We start from the raw sequence: 22,279 nt of genomic DNA, 5'->3' as shown, positions 1-22,279 counted from the left end.
CACTTTAGACATTTGTGAGAATATAAATCTTTAGATTATTTATATGTGTGTACTTGTTTATTTTACTGCATATTCTGTGACTGGCCAACATTTTGACTCCAGGAGCTTCTAGAGCTTTCGCAAAGTGGGGACGTCTTTGTCAGAGGAACATCCAGGCTGGTCAAACTGTCGCCAGACCAGGAGCATTTAAAGAGGCCTCAGTCCTTTATCTACAAATCAGAAATGTCCCAGATCATCCTAGCGCTGCTTTCTGAGGTTTGATAAAAGCCGGCAAAGTGTTCCAACAGTCCAAACAAGCAGAAAGACTGATGTACAAAAATTCATAGGCGATCTTGTTACCAGCACAAAATTACAGAATTTCGAGATATGAACACACACAGACCTGCAAAGACACAATATTAAACACGAGTGTCTGGGGATCTTTGTGAAAGCAGGACGAACTACTGCCCCAGTGAAGCGCTTTAGGAAAAATTGAATTAATGCAAAGATTCCCGCACACAGAGTCTGCAACCAACCCTCCCCCTCCTTCTTCTGTGTCAGCACGTGTGTGTGTGTGTGTGTGTGTGTGTGTGTGTGTGTGTGTGTGTGTGTGTGTGTTCTAAAATAAAAGCCCTGATTGAGGTCTGTGGCTACTGTCCTCCACAGCTGGAAGTGTGATTTGCTCAGCGTCAACCTAAACAACACTCCCCTCCCCACCCTCCTTCCTGCACAGGAAATTACATTTCCCAGTCCTCCTACCAGAACCAGAGATTGTGCATGCACATGCACCCACACACACACACGCACACACACACACATATGCTCACCTGCTTGTTTCTATATGTGCAAATGTGCTCATGTGAGCCTGCCAAATGTGGTCCCACTGAGTGTGACATAAGTGGGAGGGATTAGGGGAGGTTCTGACTAGAAACAGAGAGTCCAGTGTGTCATGTTACACGCCTCAGCTGGAGAGGCGGAGGCGCAGGAGAAGAAGAGGAGGAGGAAACCTGGGGCTTCTTTTCTTCACATGCATTTAACTGAGAGTTTATGGAGGTTGCAGTTGTGGAAAATGAAGATCTCCTCTGTGGTCTTGGCTTTCCTGACCCGAGTTCTGTTTGCAGGTAGGAAAAAGTTTACTTTGCTTCATGTCAAAGTGGATGTGGTGGAGACAAAATGCTTTCCACTGTTTTTCAGAGAAACTTAGACGAAAACATCTCAAAATCGGGAAAGATTTTAGAGTGATGGATAAATAGGTGGTGAAAAATATTCCCGTTTATCTCAGAAGGTTTGTGGACTCAAACTCAGCACTGCATGTCTTTGTCCAGTTTCTGCAGCTTTGTGTGATTAGAGAGTGTGTTATCAATAGAATACACAGTTTATCAACGCGGCATATCTTTGCACAGATTGGAGGGAATTCCAGAGTGAAAATTGGTGGTTTTCCTTGTGTGTGTGTTTGAAAGTAAAACAGACTTTACAGTTTCACCTTCACATTCTTTTCAGGCGATTTAAGTAACTCATCACAGCAGCAGCACTTTACAGTCTCTAAGCTATATTTTCCTTGTTTTGTTCTGTCACTCAAGACCAAATAAAAGACAAAACTGGGGGGAAAAGCCCTGATTGTAATTATGCACTGCGCTCAAAGCATGCGACTTGTTTGACAGTAAAACGCTTGCGTGTCGTGGAAAATGGGGATTGTGAAATGTGCCCAAAGTTGACAAAAGCAGAAGTGTCATATATAATGCCATACAACACGCGCAGCAGTAAAGTTTGTTCCTCAACCATCATCCCACGTATGTCATCACAGCTGCCAAAAACAACACTGCTGTCAGCTTGAGAGGGAAGAAAGCTGCTGAGCAACAACAAACTCACAAACTCACCGTGGAGTGTGTAGATATTTAGCTCTGATTTGTGATGCTCATGGCTGTTCTTTCTCAGTGCATTTACTATCAAAAGCTAAATTCAAGCCAACTATGCACTGATGTATTCTTCTACTGATGAATAACACTAGGCTGCCCACACTTACATTTGATACAATATGGACACTTTTTACACTTTTTGTGAACGGTACAGCTTTGACCCCCCAAAACTAAAACTTTTTTCAGAGCACTTTTATGATCTTTTGATGCGATGCAGTGACTTTGAGCGTCTCATTTTAAAAGTTGTTCACAATAGATTCACGTTATTAGTCAGTTCTGGGTCCAAATTAATAACATTCACAGCCACCGTTGAACCACCATTCATCTGCTTCAGATCATTGCTAAGCTTGACACTTCTTCTTTTCTCCTCCAGTTTCCCTAAATTTTTTTGAGAACACTCTTCCATGCCAATATATGGCAGGTTTTTAAATATCACACTCGTGTTGCTCTTTGGGAATCACCTTATTGGTGCAAAAAATATTTACGTTTTTGCCTGTCAAACTGTGTTTTCTTGCATTTTTCAAAGGTTTAGCTAAAGAAATGGGAACAAATTATGTTGCTATGGGTACCAAGGTGCCTAAACTTACTTAGGTGTTACACATAAAAACAACAGTGGCTCAGGTGCCTCCTTTATGCTCGAATGATTCATGGGTCAGTGCTGAGTGGCTTAACAGAGAAAAAAACAGCAAAAAAAAGTTTTAAAATGTTGTAAATTGCACGTAATTCCATGAAGTGATGTTTTATATTACAGCACATTAAAGAAATACTGCTACTAAAAGATTACAGATGCATTGGTGCAAGTTGAAATGTTTACTTTAAAGATGGCTTTTTGAACGTGTTCATAAGTAAGCAAGTATTAGAACAACTAATCTCTGCAAAGACTTGAATTCTGCACCATGTTCGTTAACTTAATCTTAATCACTTAAATTCTGAATTATTTTACAGAAGCCACAATTGTTTTTGTTAAACAACCTGCAGCCAATGGCATCCAACAGTCCAAATAATATATGCTGTAATTCTTACTCGTTTCTACAGATCTGTGTTTGGCCATCAACGCCACCATCACCCCTTCTCCCTTCACGGTGGCCCAGGAGGGAGAAAATATCACACTTACTTGTGTTGTTTCCCAGCGACGTCGCAACACAGCGTTACCTGTGGTTAAATGGACCTTTCTACCGGCGGGCACAGATCAACCAGAAGACGAACTCCTCATCGCCCGTGTCAATATGAGGAAGGAGCGTTTCTATGGCAACTACACAAAAAGTTTCCCATGGCCAAAGATGAAGCTGACAGTGGTGAAACAGGGGAAGATCTTTGAGCTGGTTATCTTGAACGTGTCCGAGGGGGACCGGGGGCTCTACATGTGCCGGGTGCAGGAGTTTAAAAAGCATCAGGCTCGCTGGAAAGCTTCATCCAACTACACTGCTGCTACTGAGCTCAGAGGTGAGGGCTTGGTTTGCTATCTTTGAACTTCCCTGTAGTTATAGTTACTGTTTGAGATTTGATAATTTATAAGTGATTTACAAACCACCATATTAGAATCAGATCCATTGACTGAGTCAATACATATGGACCTTTGTAAATGTGAGAGTGGTGCTTATAGATTTAATCAAAGGGATGCTCCAATCCAAACTATGGTTCCCAATGGTAACACCCAGTTTTAGGTCATATGGATAACAATAACTTTCAACAGTGGATATTTTGCAGCTAAAAAGTTTAACTGGGAACAGGTCAGTAATATTACTGAGTATGAAAAGTGCATCTTAGTTTCTCAGAAGTAAAGATGGGAACAGGTTCATCAGTGTATAGCTGACAAATGTATCTGCAAATTCCAAAGACTTTAAATATCTCATGAGCTACAGTACATACTATGATCAAAAGACCCAGAAGCTGGAGAACATCCATCTCTGTGCACAAGTGACAAGGCTGAAAATCAATATTAGAAGCTTGTGGTCTTCGAGACCTCAGGCATCAATGCATTAAAAACAGACATGATTCTGTCAAGCAAATCACTCCACGGACGTGCAGAAATCACTGTTTCTGAACATGAAGAGTGTTCTGTGGTCAGATTAATCAAAGTTTAAAATTCCAAAGAGGAGAGCCTGCATCTCTGATAAGGATGTACGTGCCTATAGAACTGGCTTCTTGGATATCTGGAAAGGCAGCATGAGTGCTGAAATATCCAGCTTTTACAGCAACGTATGCTCCCATCTAGATCACATCCTTTTAAGAGAGGGTCTTGCATATTTCAGTGAGACAATACTGAACTGCACACTGCAGCTATTGTAACAGCATGTCTTCACTGTAGAACTATCCGGACACTGAGTCTGGGTTTGTGTTCTAGACCTTTCACCAACTTAAAACATGTGCCGCATGATTACACTAAAAATATGAGAAAGAAGACCCGGGACTGTTACCTGAAATAATCATAATAAATACATAGGACAGACAGATGCAATTTTGGAAGCAAAAAGTGGGTAGTCCTATACTGAATATAGTAACTTATCATTAGACACTGCTAACAGCTAGTATTTAGTTGCGATTCATAAACTTCAAATGATTCAGAAAATGGTCCAAGCAACTCATTAGCAGGCAGAGACACAGGCGTCTGAGTCGTTCCTCAGTTAGTGGTTTGTTAAGAAACTGTGTAACTCTGGGCTGGAACTTCACATTGGGTGGCCTGTTAAAACTGCCACACTGAAGATCCAAATCAACTTCAGATGAAATGGTTACACTTGAAAACACTAGGTGATGTTCACAAAAGCATATTGCTGCATTTACAGTCTACATCCTTGAAAAGTTGTAGACTTCAACACGTGTGCATGTTAAACCAGTTTCGCATATGCTTTCACAAAGACTCCTCTGCAACCATTTGTGAATCCAGAGTTTGAAATTGAATGCCCACTTTGTACATCCATCCATTTTAGTGGGCACACACAGTGCCCCTTATGTTTAAGGAATAAAGGATTAGCAAAATTACAGTATGTCGAATGTATTTGATGGAAAAATAAATGATCTTTAAATTTTGGAGGATGTGGAAATTGTCCTAAAACATTTGGGAATGTATGTGGCTTGCAGCATCACGGCACAGTTTCTCTTAGAAAGTCTTCAAATCTGATAGTGGAGGGTGGAGGCTTGACAGCTATCTCTACAACCACAACACAAGCAATGAGAAATGCAGGTTTGTTAATAGTTCATCTAAAAAAAATGTTTAAGCTGTTGTAGGTTTGTCTACAAAGATAATCCACTGGCAGCAGCAAAACACTGTCACTACCTTGGACTGCATCTGGCAGAAAATTGAAGGGGTCACAAAAGCCTCCAACTAAGGGCTTAAAGTAAATTGGTGACATTCATAAACTTACAGACTTTAAGAGACTCAAGTTAATGTCAACTGTGATAGCTATTTGACCTAAAGGGGTCATTATGTGTCAACAGTAGCAGTAGTGTGTGACCATAGCTGGATGATGTAATGCATCAGGCTGAAGAGGCTGCTGAAGTGGGTTTAGTGAGCAAAAACATAATCCTGCTTTAGATTTGGGAGGGGGAATGTCATTGGTTAGTGAAGAAGCCTGCCGATTAAAGGATCCGATCCTCCGTCTCAACAAGTTGCGGCTGTGACTGACTAAATGATCGTGGAGACAGAGCAGCAAGAAAGTAGTGAGGTTTCCACTGCTACCACATGAGACGTTCACATAATGGAATGGATGACACATTCAGTGGTACCAGATACTGCTCAGAAATCCACGCGCTTTCATAAAAACCAGAAGCATCTTTAAAAGGAGTTTTTCTTCCCTGCTTTTAATTTGTGCCAGATTTGCAGAAACCGTTCAGCAGTTTCTGTTGATCTCTTATTTGTTCTTGTCTCACCTGCGACATCTATAAGCTAAATATAGCAATATACTGTAAATAATAAGTGTAGCATACATAAAAGTCTAATAATAAGATCTTAGTAGAAGGGGTTAGATATGACCTCAATCGCAAGCACAGGTAGAGAAAATCAGGCTTCAGATTTGTGATCAGTTATCGTGGTTTTGGTTGTTGAAAAGGAAGCTAATAATTGAGCTAATGCTACCGTTTCATCTAGAAGATAAAAATGTTATCGCTGATGTTTCTAAATGACTCGTGTTTCATCAGTTTCAGTGAGTTAGTTCTAGAAATATGGTAGATCAGACTGTTATGTCTACAAAGGATGTAAAAATATACTGTATGTACCTAAAACCTTTTTTAAACTTTTACCTGTCTGGTAGTGCTAGCAAGCAGAATCATGATCTGAATGCACTGTTGTGCCAAACACATTTTCTTGGCAAGAAGAAAAAAGACGTGACAAAGAGAAGAAGGGAAGAAGGACATAAAGAAAAATAAACTTGTTTTTGTAATATGACCTGTAATCTTTACCATCTGAAATAACACTTGGATGTTATAGTATTGCAAACAGTACCTAGTTAGCCGAGTTTGCTAATATTTGTATCCTATGTAAGCGAGGGTAAACACACTTTTGCTTGAAAAACCTGCTAAAACCACAGACCACATTTTGGACATTGCTTCGTCATGTGGAGAAATTCAGTGCTTGAGTGACCTCTCGTGCTTTGTTATGGTCGCTAAGCTATGATTCACAGTTCAAGAGAGTTTGGGAAAAGATTACTGGCTGCACTAGCAAGTCGACACTCGTCCACTCTTCATGGTCTGATAAAAGTGGACAATACACATTCAGAGTGCAAGAGTATTCGTTAATAGTGTCACTAATGCTAATGGCTACAGAAAGCACTTGAAATTATCATTCCGAAAATAATAGTTTATTGAAATAATCAGTTGAGTCAGAGTGTTTTATCCTCGCAACAATCCGAATACAGTTCCATTTTAAATTTATAACCATACGGTGTCTTCCTCCTCACATTTTGATCACCGCATTTTCCATGAATGCATTCCTACAGGCTGTGACTTTTGTGGCCAAGTCTGGGGCGAAGCAGACACGGAGTCCCTATTGAGAGCTGTTGACACTGGCCTTGAGATTGAGTTTCCCTCCCTAAAGTAGAACAGACAGGAAGCCCAGAGAGACTCAGCAGAAATGGAACAAGAGATAGCTGTGCTCAGGAAGGTAGAGCTTGAATATTCATTTACAATGACAGTCGAGTGGGCAGCAGGCTCGTGTTGGGCTCTTAACCTTTTGTGGTTGAGGATGTGGGGAGCTATTTTCATCCAAGGAAGCTCCATTCCATCATGGTTTGAGTGATGATAATAATAAAGAAGCTTACTGTGTCATTTTTCAATACTGCAATTAGGACATGGCAAGTACACCTCATGATTCAACAGCTTGTAGAAGCACCTTTAGCAGCAGTAACTGTGATAAGTGACCATTTTCTATGAGACTCGATTTAAATGACGTTTTTTTTTTATTAGTGCCAAAATACAGCAGTCACCTAAAGGCCTTTTATACTGGAATGTAAAGTTAGTATAAATTTATTATTTCGACCACTCTTCCTCTAGAAATGACTTCAGTTCAGTAAAATGTGTTATTTTTTCTTTCTTAAGCAGTGTGAACACTGGAACTCTTTGCACTTCGCTTTTGAAGCTGACGGCTGGTCGCTCCGGTTGCTAAAGTAACCGTCTAATGTATTTATGACCCGGTTTTCTTCAGTGTCATTGGTAGTCACTTCACATACTCATCTGGCAGTAGAGAAAAGTTTATCTTGAATTCTGCCCCCTTTCAATCATCAATGGTTATTACATCCATAGTCATCTGAAGACATGGATTGTCATTTACCTTCTATGATCTCTCACCACCACCTAGCTGTGCATCACTTCCTGTGAGGATTTGATCCTGTGCTTGAGATCATTGCCCTGTTCAATGACCCAGTTTTGGCTTCGGAAACACAGCCTCACAATTAACTCTAGAGTGCTTTGGCATACATAAAACTTCATAATCGACTCAGAGACTGCAGGGTGCCGAAGTCCTGTGGCTGAAAAAGAAAAAACCCAAATCATTACCCGTCCATCATTGTGCTTGATAGTTTGTATGAGGTGGCTGTTCTGATATGCTGTGTTTGGCTTGCACAAAACGTGGTGCTGTCCCTTATGGACAGACATCTCCACTTTGGTCTCATCTATCCACAGTTAATTGTTCCATAAGTTTTGCGGTTTGTTCAGGTGTAGCTTTGTAAAGCTAAGCTGTGCTGTCCTGTTCTTTTTAGAGAGAACAGGGTTTCTCCTGGCATCCTTTTCAAAACAAGCCATACTTGTTCAGCTTTTTTCTAAGCACGCTGTCATAAACTGTCATGTTTAACATACTAACTGAGGCCCATAGAGACTGAGATGTAGACCATGAGTTTTTGCAATTTTTATGAGCATTGGGCAGTTTTCTCGACATGCATTTGCCTCCACTTTGTTACATTAGGGTGGACTCTCGCCTTACTTGTTACATATGACCAGAGACTCTTGGCATTTAAGACACTGGAAACCCAGTAGCATAAACTTTTCAGCATACAGGGCAGTTCGATAGAATTCTTTTTTAACAGACACAATAGACTGTACTCAGATTCGATCTGTTTATCTCACTGCTGTCAATAAATCAGAACCAATAAAATGGAAACGTTTCCTGCTCAAAGGTGAAGATTGCTCTATAACAGTAATGTAATAAGGCAAACAACAATGTTCTGAAAAAATGTTTTGCTAAACATTAATCTTAATAGTTCTGTTGCTTATAGCTAACCTAAAAGTGACTGAAAGTCAGAAACCAGAGGCACATGCAACACAAACGCTTGCCTTCTTGGCTCTTCATGCCTCTGCTGTCCATTCAACTTCCTTATGTAGACTTTTGTCTTTGTTATACTTCATCTATTCTGGAGCGCTATTCTTCGCATCTAGCCAGTGACATCTAACAAGCTTTGATATGTCTGTGAATGGAGCCCTTTCAAGCAAAAAAAGTTGTTTTATTTACACATTCGTCACAATTTGCTAATCAGACTTGTAGATTCCTGGTGCTGCTACTTACTCATGTACTTATTAAAGTCTTTCTTCCTCCATTTTTCCTCTCTGGCACACTTCAGAATCGTTGGCAAACTCAGAAAATATTCCATTAGTTTGATGGCTGCCTGCAGTGCTTCATAATGCTGCTGGTGTGGTGGACTTGACATAAAAAACAAAAACTCTCTTTTTTAGGAAGAATAATCCCACTGCTTTTATCGTGTATTACATTTCAGTAAAGTCTCACCATTACTTCTATTTCATCAAATTTCATGGAATTCTTATGCTGGGATAGCATCAGGTGACCAGGTGTTTCCACAATCTCACACAAACAAAATCCCGATTACTCTGCTTAATACTGCTAAAAAGAACACACCCAGAGAGGCTGCAGGGTTTTGTAGAAAAACTTAGGGCAGTGTAGAACGTGGGCACGGTCTCGTCTTGGCATTAACTAAGTGTACTCTTAGGTATTTTTGTAAAACATATGGGCCATATGAGCTAACTAGAGGTACATGGCACACGGATGTGGTATGGGTTTAGTCGGAACGAAGGAAAAATAAAATGAAAATTAGAACCATAAACATCTTTTTATAGCTCTTTATATGAGGGGACATATGACTAAGAAGCCAACAAAGTATGTCTATGTTTGTGTCCATAAAGGGGACATGGGGACACAGTGAACAAGTGTACAGACTGACTCTTAGAAGAAAAGATTCATAGAGACAACAGGAAGTTAAAGGGTTTATTATTCAAAGCATTTTTCAAACCTTTGTTTAGACACACAATGTGGCTGTGTACTTACATTCATCTCTGGTCATTTATAATACAGTAAATTATCCTCTGTGATGGATTTAGTCACAGAGGATCATTATTCAGTCTGGTCTACGTCTGTGTATTGATGTTTACAGTGTTGGGTTTGTTGGTGCACAAAAAGAGCCACAACTCTGAAAGACAGTTGGCAGCCGAAGACAACGCCGAGCCTCTGAGAGACGAAAAAAGGAGAGTGATGAATGTTTCCACTGTAGCGTGATGGAGCCTTTCAAAAGTTGCACTAGGATGAAGACATTCTCAATATGAGGATAAAAGGCAGTTTTATGGCATACAGCACTCTAGATTTATCCAGTTTCTGATTATTCCAGCATGTGCATCTGCACTGACAGAGCTACACCGAACCTGAGGCAAAAACAAAAACCCACATAAATGTCAGAGATGTTATCAAGACTGAGCCTGTGAATAATTTACAATGAAGGCAGGGCTTGCATTTATATTAAATCAGCTGCCATTTATTTTGGCTGCTTTAAATATCTGACTGAGAAAATTAGCAGCTCACTGTGAGACGCTGTTTTGGCTCATAAGCGTTTTTGCTGTTGTTGGATCTCAAAGACTTTTGGTTTTATTTATCATTATTTACTAATGCTACTTTATGCTCGTCATGAGCAAAGGTGATAGTAGGGAAAATTAAATTTTAGTGTTAGTGTTACCATATAAAATATGGCATATTACATAGGAGGCAAACTGTACAGTGTACATTACTGGCAGTAACTGTGGAACTGATTGCTAACCTCCAGTCACACAGGCCTAAAAACTAGTCAGAAACACCCTGGTGACCACTGGTCACGACCAATTGGTGAGTATTTGTGGGAGGTTGTTTGTTGTCACCAGGTGAAACTGGTGTGGAAGAGATATACAATTAAGCACTGAAGGTCTCATTGTAATTATTTTGGTCATTAGCAGCTCAAACAGGTCATTTGATGATTGCTTTAGGAGTTAATCTCCATTCAGTTCAATTCAATTTCATTTATACAGCGCCAAATCACAACAACAGCCTTAAAACATCTATAATAATTGTAAAAAATAAAGTGGCTACTTCACGGATTTCACCTGTCGCGGGTTATTTTTGGAACGTAACTCCCACGATAAACGAGGGACTGCTGTATATTAATATCGGTGTTCATGCATTAAAAGTAGCCCGCGAGGTATCAGAATGAATATATCTATGGTCAACAGTGGAAACTGTCAAAGGAAGTTGGACAGAAGAGTGAGTCTGATATTATTATTTTCATCACAGGTTTAGATTCTGACAGTTATAATCCAATAGTTATCCAATCTTCTTCTTTTTTTAAAGTTCAACGGCTGTGTTTCCAAACAGCAGAATGTAGGTCACATACGGTCAGTCTAGGATTAGTGGGTTCACAGATGGTGACTAAATACAAAGGTACAAACAGTCTGAGGACCACTGCTTCAGTCCAAACTCTTCAATGACTACACAGGGCATGAAAAGCACAGTTCAGCTTACTGCAGACTGGGAAGGATCTAGCGTGGCTGGTTTGTGCATTTAAACATTTGTGCCATCTGCAGTTTTACATTCTGTAAAGGTATCATGTTAGAGAAATTCAGATCTTAAACCATGTGGCATTTGCAGAAACTCTTTTCTCTGACTTCAGACTTTCTTGTAAACTTCTTACTACTCTGTCATACTTGACATCTTCTAATTGTGAAATTTGTGATTGTGTGCATTTTTTGTCTCACACAGCTGCTTCTTCCAATATTTATGAATTTTCTGAAGCCAAAATCTGAAGAAATAAAATTTTAAAAATTCTGAAAACATTGCATATAGATATTTTAGCTTCTGGATTATCTGAGGTATGCTTATTTCCATACTTGCTTATTTGTCAGTTACCCAGTGTGCCTGTGGGAAAGCCTGTGGAGAGCCTGCCTGTCCTCAGCTGCTGGTGGTTTAGAGTATTTCAAGATGCACTGGTGGGTGTCACTTCACAAGCTTCCTGCCACCAGCCCAGCAAAAGTACAGCAGTGTTAAGACTCCTGTGGTGAGATGGGGAGGAGAAATGAGTGAGTGTGTGGGGTGAAATTTCATGTGGAGCATTGGAAACATGTTTTCTCTGTCATCTTGGACACATACAGCACGTCTTGGATTCAAATTACACATGCATTCATTCTCCATTCATGGTTATTTTTAATTTTTGGTGGTGTAACATTTTCTGACAGTAAAAACAAATATGGACGTAACTTCCGGGTTTGAAAATGAAAGCCAAGATGGAACTGCCTTAAAGATGTGTCCTTTCAAATAGCCACTAGGGGGCGATACCTGTGACTTCAAAAGGACTTCCTGTCCTATAGAAATCTATTACAAAACATGTCCCTCAAAGATGAGTTTATCAAGCACTTTTCTTGTTAATTTATGGGCTCAGTTACTTAATAAGGAATAAAACATTAAGTTAATTTTGAAAAAATGAGTCATCCTTATTTTCAGAAAAGAATGTCCAGGATATAGTTATCATCTATTGACTTGTGATCGACAAGCCAATTAATATTTGGTTTCAGACTCAGATCTTCACCTTACTTTTCACATCTTGCTTCAAATCACCAACCCAGTAACAGGAAACGTCATAAAGGATTTCACGAACGAATGGACGCAGTAGCTACATCAACTTACACAGATTAAGAGTAAACCCCATACTGTACAAGAATAGGGGAGACCGGGGATAGTTGTAACGTGGGTCAGTTGTAACACTTTCAATTTCTCCAATCAGGGCTAAGTTTCAAATGATGTGACTCATCCTGTGCATGCCCAATTCAGTTCTGCTATCACATGTGAAAAATCAGCACATTTTGTCAAACACAGACAATTTAACACGAAAAAAAGTAATTTGTATGCCAAAAAGTAAGTTTTTCTACTTTATTTCAATTTCTAATAGCATTATCTGCATATGTTATTTGTATGTCTATGGGGATATCTTCTGTGTAAGTCTTTAGTGCTAATGTTTTAGCCGTTGGCTGTAATGTTAGCTAGTTCATGGCTACAGGAGTCTGGGTCAGTTGTAACAGCAACAGTCTGGGTTAGTTGTAACAATAATGCAGATGTTACAACTTACCACACTATTACTTTAACTTATATTAAACAAGGCAACGACATCAGCAGAGAGAGGTCCACTGGTCGCATTTGTATATGCGGTTAATGCCGTTGGCAACACAATTCCTCCACTGTTTGTGTTCCCACACATACATTATGCAGACCTCTGTGTCAGAGATGGACCAGTAGGAAGTACTGGTAGTGGAAATAAATCAGGATGGGTGCAAGAAACAGATTTCCTCATCTTTCTGAAGCACTTTGCAAACCACACCAAGGTAAGCCATGATAAAAAGTAATGGAATTGCGATGGTGGTGAACAACTACATTTTTTCAGCTTCATTGTTATGTTCAAAATTGGTGCAAGAGTTGTAGGTTATAATGCCCACTGAGCCAATGAGGCCAAACTCAAGGAAGACCAACCAAAATTAATGAAATATTCAGTTGCAGAAAATTCCATAATTTGTCTTTTTTGGGGGGTTGGAATATGTTCAAAAGTTAGATTTCTGCATTCTGTCACACACACACACACGTAGCTACATTAATGGATGTAAGTGCATTCATGTGTTGAATAAACAAAGATTACATGTTAATATTTTGTTAGTACCCTTATTTCATTGTGTTACATTTTACCCCAGGATATGTTACAACTAACCCAGACTATGGGGTTAATTGTAACATTTCACTCTTTGTGTTTGAGACCACACCATGCAATGGGTAATTGTGCTGCAGAGAAAATAGCTGCACTATTTAATAGCAGAGACATGTAAATACTTTGCATTACGTTTTGAATCCACTACCTTAAAAGAGCTCCAATTTACAGACAGAAATGTCAAAAATGTTACAACTATCCCCGGTCTCCCCTACTATATATGTTTTGTACGTGTGTATGTTTACACATACATTCACATACATAAAATCAAACATACTTGGCACTATTTAATTTAATGAGCTAAGTTGGGAAGGCCCAGAGACCAAGTTTCTAGCTCATGGAGCTAATGTTAATTAGCCTACTAGCTAATCAATCAACTTAGTCAAGTCAACAGACATTAAATTCACTTGTTCAGCTGCTTTATGTAAGCTACTCACAGCAACAACAATTTCTAAAAGCTTCCAGTTGATTGGATGGAGTGTTGCAAAGAACTCACAAAAAGATACTTTTTTAACATTTATATTCACCAATCTGGAACTAAAAGCTAAATACTGCGCTAATGATATAATACTGGTTACTGATAAATGCTAATTTCGGAATAGATCAATGCATTTCATTTTATTTCATGATCCATCATCAAGTTCAGGAAATACTCACTAGAAATATGTTCAATGTTAAATGGACTTGTTCTTATATAGTAATTTTCTACTCTACCTGAGCACTCAAAGCTTTTTATACAATGACGTATGCTGGCCACACAAAGCCCGGTGCTACTTGGGTCAATTGTGATGTTTTGTCTGGAGACGAGAAACTTAACAACCCATGTAAGAGAAGAAACAAGCCTGAGGCGACGTGTTTAGCCAAAGTGTGCAGAGGTTGCCCTTTTCTTAACGTTGGATTATGTCTGAGTGTGAGGTGAAAGTTTGCAAAGATGCATAACTGTTGCACTAATGTCTGACTCAATAAGATGTTTAGTCTTTGAACTGTGGACGGTGAATCAGAGACAAAATCAGGCAGGGAGGAGGCCAAAATAGACTCCCTGTCCTCCTGCAATTAGCTTTATTTAAACTCGAGCCGGTGTGTAATCAGGCAGCAGGGAACCCACAGTGATGACTACGGACTTCATGTGTTTCTTTTCTCTCATTTTCACTGTAGTGCATGTCCTACCGGCCACCAAGGCCAAAGAAAGTCTGTGGAGCTTGTTTGAAGGTAAGTGCAGATATTTTTAGTCTGTGAATGTGTGTGTTTGCATTTGTGTGGTGAACTGGCACTGTATAGTCCTTGGTAGATAAAAATAGCCCAACCCAAAGGATGTACTCCAGTACCTTGAAATAGTTTGGCCAAACATGTTCTCATTTTTTCTTCCATTTACATTTTTGTGCACAGTTAAAGTTACAGTACAGGCTCCTGCAGTGTTGGACTGGTGCATGCCTGTTTGTGTTTTTCAGATGTGTACCTGTGTGCAGTGCTGATCTGCTCAGTGGGTCTGCTGTGCATGTGCATGTTCACCGTGACAGTGACCTGCCAGTACATACATAGGAAGAAGAGGCTAAAAGGTCAGCAGCATTAAAGTCTAGTCTTCTTGTAACTCTTTCTGACGTTGCCGTTTTCTTCTTTTTGTCTATGATTTCATCTTTTTCAAATAACAGTCCGATATTGTCTTTGCAGACAATTACCACTTGGTCAAAAGCCCGCAAAACAGGTAAAGGTTTAAGAGCAAGCCATCTCTAAAAAAAAATCTACAAAATTGCAATAATAATTAAAAAAAACAACTATTACTCACATAAACTGAACCTTTGCTAATGTGATTCCACTACAGCTCAGGAGAAACAGTCACCAGTGTGATCAGTGTGTCTCCTGCTCTACCAAAGAAGGAGAGGAGATACAGGAAGAAAAGGAGCCGAGACTACCAAGAGGAGATACCACCAGAGATACCGGCAAAAGGTAATCACAAGTTTGCTGATTTAATGTTTTCTAAAACATGCTGGAAAACTTGAGTGAATACTTAAAATTAGTCTTACAGATATTTATATTATATTTATATTATAATTTCTGCAATAGCAGAACATATAGTTGTGAAAATCTAAGTAGACCCTTAGTGCTCCCATAGGAATTAAGAAGATAGGTAGCAGGCACGTTCTGCTCATTAAATACATTTGATTAACTGATCAGCAATTGTGACCACGTCTAGAAATGCAGAAATTCTGGCATTTTAGTAACACATCACAATATTCCCAGGAACAAGTATCCTAGCAAATTCCCAAAAATGCAAGATCTATATGTTAGTCTCTACAAGCCTCTGTGAGCATGTTAAATGTTAAAATTCTGACAGTTTGGAAGGGCTGCCAGCTGAAAGCGCCTTCTCTCTAAAATGAACATGGGAGCACAGGTTAGGTTTGCAAAGCTGCATGTGAGCAAACTATAAGACTTCTGGAACAATGTCCTTTGTACAGACTAAACCATATGGAAATGTTGGCCAAAAGAAAACCAAACATACCAGCTGTGAAGCAAGGTGGTGGAAGAGTCATGACTTGTTTTGTAACTACAGGGTCTGGGCAGTGTTACGAAATCAGTTTCACCCCGGTTCTTTTATTCCTCAAGGCATCCAGAGACGGCACCGGACCTCAGTAGTCATTTTCACAAAAACCTTTATTCATCTTCATTTAAGCATGCATCTTCTAGAAGGGGAGACGTGCAAGGCCAGTGTCCCTCTGCAAATCTTCCACTCCTTTGTTTGTTACAGTCAGCTTTATAGAAGCGACCCCATCCTAAAACCCCCATGGTGTACTGCAAACTCTGTGTCTCTGTGTGTATGCACGAGCACGTGAGTGCCTGTGTGTGCGCGTACCCGTGTGTCTATGTGAGTGCACGTGAGTGAGTGTGCATGTGGGTGTGGGTGCGTCATAACAATCAAAGCACTGTGTGTGTGTCTCTGCGTACGTGACTTCCTGTCGGTCATAAAAGTAATCTCCTCACCCGAGCTACACCAAATTCCTCTACACAACATAGAAAACAGAGTTAACATATTACAAACACTGAGACCACCACTCTGCATCCACTGGGCCATTGGCCTCTTGTTGTCTTACATTTACAGATAAGGTGGAGAGTCTCCTACAAACCTACTTCTAAGTTTATAACAGTTATGAGTTTTATTAAAGGTACAAGCATCAGCAACACCCAACTGTAGCTTCCTGTCTCCTTCTATGGCAGGCAGACCCCCAGTGTCCATAAATTCCTTTCTCTCTAAACAATTACACACACTCTCAGGCCTACAGCTAAGCCAAACTAAAACACACCTTATTCCTCTGATCTAAACAAATTTAACACATCATATTATAATAATTATTTACAGCAGCTTTCACTTGTTGAGTTGACTATGAACTCTATATACCAGTATTCTAGAGCCAAATGGAGGTCATCTGCCTGACAGCTTAAGCTTGTCAAAATTGAGTTATACAACAGAACGGCTGAAAACGAAAAGAATTGTAATTGTACAGTTAAAGACCGGGCTTCCACACAGTAAATGCTGTGGCAGGACCTTAAGAGAGCTGTGCATAAACAAAAGACTGCAAACCTTAATGAACTGTCACCACGTTCTAAAGAAGAGTGGATCAACATTCCTCCACATCAAAGCGAGAGACTGATGAAGTCATATAGAAAATATTACTTCAAGTTGTCGCAGCTAAAGGTGGTTCCACGAGCTGCTAAATCATGGGGTGCGCATAATGTTTTCAGAGGACTGTACAGAGTTGTGTGAAGATTGTTTCTTTGTACATGACTGTAAGAAAAATCCCAACTTAAAAGTTTGCTCTGACTTCATGTTGTTCTCATAGATTTCTAAATATGAAAATACACTGGCATTCCACATATACACTTAGTTATGGAGCGGTTTCCTTAAATTAGCTGGGAACATGTTCCCACTCTTAAACCAATGCTGAGTCACACCAAATTCACTTCTTAATTAGCAAGTGGAATTCTATGGATAATTTTTCCAATGATAGGTAAAAAAAAAAGTTATTCTGGATTTTCACTCCGCCTAGGTCTTAAAAAAGATTTTAGAATGACCAGAATTCCTAGTTTAGAAACATTTTAGGACAATTATCAGCAAATTACAGAAATTATAGTAACTTTGAAAACTGAAATGCGTTCCTTTTGTGTCTTTTGTGTCTTTTGTGCCTTAATAATTTTGCGTAATTTTATGTTAGCTACTCCACCACATGCTTTCAGTGGGTTTTGCTGCTTTTTTATTACCAAGCAATGTTGCCACACTGTTATAAGATAGATGAACGTAGTTTAGGGTTGTCTTGCTGTGATATAAAATGTCTGCCATGAAAATGTCTCAGCGATGGTATAGTATCTCTCTCCAAAATCTGTACTCATTCAGTGGGGGGGGGGGCCATCTGCCGCAACTGGTTGGGGAGAGAGAAATTAATGAATTAATGGGGCCATTAACCATACACTAATACACAAATGCACTCCCCATACAGATAGTGGCTCTGAACTGTGCTGACAAGTTAACTGATTCTTATCTTTTTTTAGGTCAGAAGATGATGAAGTTTTTTAGAAGTGTTCCTGCATCCATGTAATGTGTTACAGAATGACCTTGTTTTTAATGCAGTTCTCCCCGAAGGCCTAAACATATTGTCCGTTTGAAACAAATTTCTTGTTCCTAGGTTGTCTTTGTACTATTTTGAATTGGGGTTGAGTTATTTGCAAATCCCTGCATTCTGTATCCCAACTTTTTTGTAGGGAAGCATGGCAATGCAACTGGGACCTTCAAATATTCCCAGTTACAACAGTATCTACCTTCTATTGGCTCAGTTAACAACTTGTCTTGTCCCTTGTGCAGTTCCCATTGGAGACAAAACACACAAACCGAAACTTTTAAAACCTCAACCAAGAAAAGTAGTGTTGGTGAGTACCATTCATGCCTGATTATCAGTTAGCAATGTCCTTTTTTGCATGTTTAAGGTGAGGTACAAGGACTGAACTGAACTGAAAAAAGAGTGGAAAACCAGACAATGCAGACAAAAACTTTTAAATATAACTTTGAAATTAAATGAACAGTTAAGCAGAATGTCTAAGGGCAAAGGTGCCAGAAAAACTGTGCCACATAACCAATCTTTTATTGCTGTTGGCATGAAGTGGCTCTGTGGCAGCTTGGTATGGTAATGTCATAAAATACTTGAAGAGGTAATTAAATTTTAGGTTACCTCAACCCAGAACTGCTGCAGGGTGGTGTTTACACACAGCATGCTCCAAGTTACCAAAACCAGTGATTTACCAAACCCTACAGCATCTTTAGCAATGTAATATATTCATGCAGTTCTATAATTTTTTTCTAGCCTTCCTTTTCTAACCGCTAACTAGCTCTCTCCTCTCCTCCATCATTATTTTTCTCTGTCCTCTTTGATCTCTAGCCGAGGATAGTGGAGGAGAACCTGACCTACGCAGAGCTGGATCTGGTGAAGCCAATTCCAGAGACCAAGGCATCACGTAGTGGCACAGTGTACGCCCAGATACTGTTCGAAGAACAGCAGCTATGAGAGAGACACATACACCACTAGTACCTGTGCCTTGTGTAAAAAAAAAGTACTTTCTATTTATAGTCTGTATTGTTTTTTATATTTAAATGATTTGTGAAGGAAAAAATGTCTCAAAATTATGGCAAAATATGATTTTATATGAACTTTTGTATAACTTCTTTTTGTGAGACCACGGTGCAAACTGATTATTTTTTATTACTGGACTTCTTATTTCTTGTTTTCTTTTGTACCCACAATTGAAACCTGTGTAGCCGAGCCTGGGAACGCAATCGAAGACTTCTGTGCTGATTTAGACCTGATTCGTCTGTCATGACAATCAGAAGGGAAAATGGAGGCTTGGATATGTGAGACAAAACTTTACATGTTAGTGAGTGAATAAGGTGCTGTGAAGCTGACATGACGAGTGACAGTCAGGTTTGCTCTGCTGCTGTTTGTGACTTTAAAAAGATAACTTTTGAAGTGTCGTTTCAAGCCAAACAAGGTTGATACGCTCATGTCAAGCAAACGTTGCGTCTTAACTGCAGAATTCATTGGAAACAAATAGTTAAACAAAACACTTTATGCCAGCTTTTGTGATTCATGTATTTCACCCAGTATTTAATAACTGGTTTTGGTCTTCTCCTTCGGCAGAGTAATGAGCACAGGAGCACTTCCTGTTCCTCCCGTGTTGTTGTATTTCAGGCTGGTCCTGTTAGCTCTCTGCTTTTCAGTGTGACTTAGCTCCTGAGCTGCAAAGACAAACTTTCAAAAATACAGTTTCTGAAATATGAGATCCAAACCAGGTTTCAAATTCAAATGCAGTCCAAAGAAATCTGAAACCTCTGGTGCGTACACAATGGCAACGTTTTTCATGATTTTCCAGAGAAAGTCATCTTCTCCGTAGCCCGTCTGTCCAGTCAGCACATTAACAATAATTACATCGCTTTTGGCTTGCGTTGCCATGCGCTAGGGCTACATTTACCATCCTAAGATTCTGGCTTGGCTTCTCCATTGTTTTCTCTTGAGTCAGATTTATAGTTATGCATTTGTAGAAGGGCAGTGGACAAAGGCGCAAAAGCAGTAGTCAGCAAGGTGGGGTGCAAATCCAGAATTTCTCTGCTTTGAATGTAACAACATGAGCAAAGCATCAGTCTTTTTCACCCAAGCCTTTCCCCAAGTGTTCCTTTGAAATCATTAATGCACTTTATTAAAACGGCGTCATTTAGAATAAACTGAAATACATGAAGGCTTGATCTTAATAAGAAATCCTGTTTTATATGCTTTGCTTCATACAATAAAATGACTCCAGTGATAGCCTTTGATATTTCTTAGGCCAGCTGCACTCCCTTCCACAATGAATAGCTGGAAATCCCATTCTGAAGTGAGTGGATTTATAAAGGAGAGAAAAAGTTAATTAAAGACATCTGTTGTTATGAATGTGAACCCAAAGCCCACCATTATCAAATGTGATTTACTTTCTAGTGAGTTCCCAGCTTTATCTGCTTCCCAGCATCTGTCTTCAGTCTGTTTTTGTGTATCAAGCTGCAGTTTATATTGACCACAGCCCCAAAGAGTTGACACAAAACTGGTAATCAGCCCTCGGACCTCCCCCCGCAGGCAAACACTTTAAGATCACACAATTCTTTTCATCTGGTGCCAACATCGGCTTAGCAGGCTGTTAGCAACTCATGAACTCATTTATATATACATACAAGGGTGGAGTTACATGAAGGCTAAACACCCTCATCACTGACTTACACAGGCACATAGTGTAAATTCACAAGGCTGCCAGCAGTTGTGACACCTGATCTGTGGTCAGGGTCAGACTAAGAGTTGTGTTTGGGCTGTTTCACATTAACGCCAGTCACGGATTTTAAATCTTGAGGTGATTTGCTGTTTCAGATAAGAACCAAAAGCCACTTAGGCCACGATCCCACATACCTACACTAAGGTTTCCTTGCTTTCTCGTTTTCCATGAATCTGAGTGTGAAAGTGCTTTAGACCTTCTTTTTTTTTCAATTTAATGATCCTTTGGACTCAGGCATGGAAAAGCGAAGGAAAGCTTTTTTAAACAGTGAACTTGAAACCCAGACACAAAGGCACCTGATCTCTCCCTTCCCCCAAGACGTCTGCTATCAGAGTTCTCTGCATTCAGACTGCTAGTCTCACTTTTTAAGCTTCTCTGAAGTTCATCTCAAAGTGGTGTTTTGCTCCATTTCCAGCCATCAAAGGTTGGCTGTACCAGCTTTTAACCAGTAGTTTGAGATAGCACGGTGAATGCAATCACTTCAAAAACAACGCTGAACATGTATGTGGTATTAGCATTAGAAATACATATCATCAGCCAACCCTAGGGCTGACTTACCAGAGCTGCTGTGCCAATTCAAAACAAATCTAAAGAGCTCACCTACCACTGCAGACCTACAACACATTCCTAAGGCAAGCTGGTGCTTATAGACCCGGACATGTTTTCTTCCCTTGGCTATATATTACTTTACTATGTAAACCACTGCTGACCTCTACTTTTGTTAGCGCTCCAACTTTCCCGACGTTGCCCTCTAATGTTCGCTTCAATGGCACAGCGAGCATTTCCCCTGCATAAATGAAATGACTGAAAGTGACCTTTCAGCGGTGAGTAGAAGTGTCTTAAAAATGCCCTTCAACTGTGAAATGTAAAGTTTCTTCCAGACCACACTGTCCTTAATAGGAGTCTGCTAACTAGAACCATGTGTGTGAATTGTGCCTCTGTGCTCTCCCCTTTTCCCTCTGTCTCTCTGCTTACCACTGATCTCTGCATTTATCAAGATTCAAGCTTTTCTACTCATGTTCATTTTGTACATTTCAGCTGTATATTGAATAAAAATAAGTGAAATAGAAATGAAATCTAATATAAACTGGGTGTTAACTGCTTTGGTGTGAGTGACAGCTATTTGTTATCACGACACAACAATTAACCAAATGCACATGCATCCTGCAGGTGAACCTGAACTGCTAATTCTTGGAGGTGAGCATAACCTTAGCATGAGAGGTCACCACCACAATGCCTGTTTTAGTACCCCCAAGGGTACTGAAGTGATTTCAGTGACGACATTAGGACAAAATTTGTATTTATTCAATGGTAGACAAATTCATAGTGCAGCAAGGCATCTTGTTATGATTAAAGCTCACACGTTTGCCTCCATGCAAGCATTGAAAGTAGACGTGAAAGGGGCACAGCCGTTAGGGACTGGGTGTCAGCTACTCTTGTGGTGGTGAAAGAGTTGTGATGAGAGAGGGGGAGGTTTAAATGTTAGCTTTAGTTTACTTGCAGCCTCCAAATTATTTTAGAAAAAGAAGCTGCGTGAGAGAGACAAGCGGAACCCCAGAGGTCGTATAAAAA

General features: G+C 39.8%; 1 protein-coding gene across 1 annotated transcript; it reads left to right on the top strand.

The window, feature by feature from the left end:
- The first annotated feature begins 980 nt into the window (after window positions 1-980).
- Window positions 981-21,793, top strand: vstm4b (V-set and transmembrane domain containing 4b). Its single transcript, XM_085465538.1, has 8 exons — window positions 981-1,100; window positions 2,931-3,338; window positions 14,531-14,584; window positions 14,824-14,931; window positions 15,044-15,077; window positions 15,195-15,319; window positions 18,225-18,289; window positions 18,796-21,793. The coding sequence occupies exons 1-8, from the start codon at window positions 1,007-1,009 to the stop codon at window positions 18,919-18,921; spliced, it is 1,014 nt and encodes a 337-aa protein (XP_085321664.1). The 5' UTR covers window positions 981-1,006; the 3' UTR covers window positions 18,922-21,793.
- Window positions 21,794-22,279: the final 486 nt, after the last annotated feature.

Source organism: Copadichromis virginalis, linkage group LG8, assembly GCF_057382275.1.
Source record: "Copadichromis virginalis isolate Kocher_CV1m ecotype Utaka linkage group LG8, C_Virginalis_male_GT1.1, whole genome shotgun sequence".
In the NCBI taxonomy this organism is placed as follows: domain Eukaryota; kingdom Metazoa; phylum Chordata; class Actinopteri; order Cichliformes; family Cichlidae; genus Copadichromis; species Copadichromis virginalis.
The sequence above is the reverse complement of the archived record's forward strand: the minus strand, read 5'-3'. Positions and strand labels throughout refer to the sequence as shown.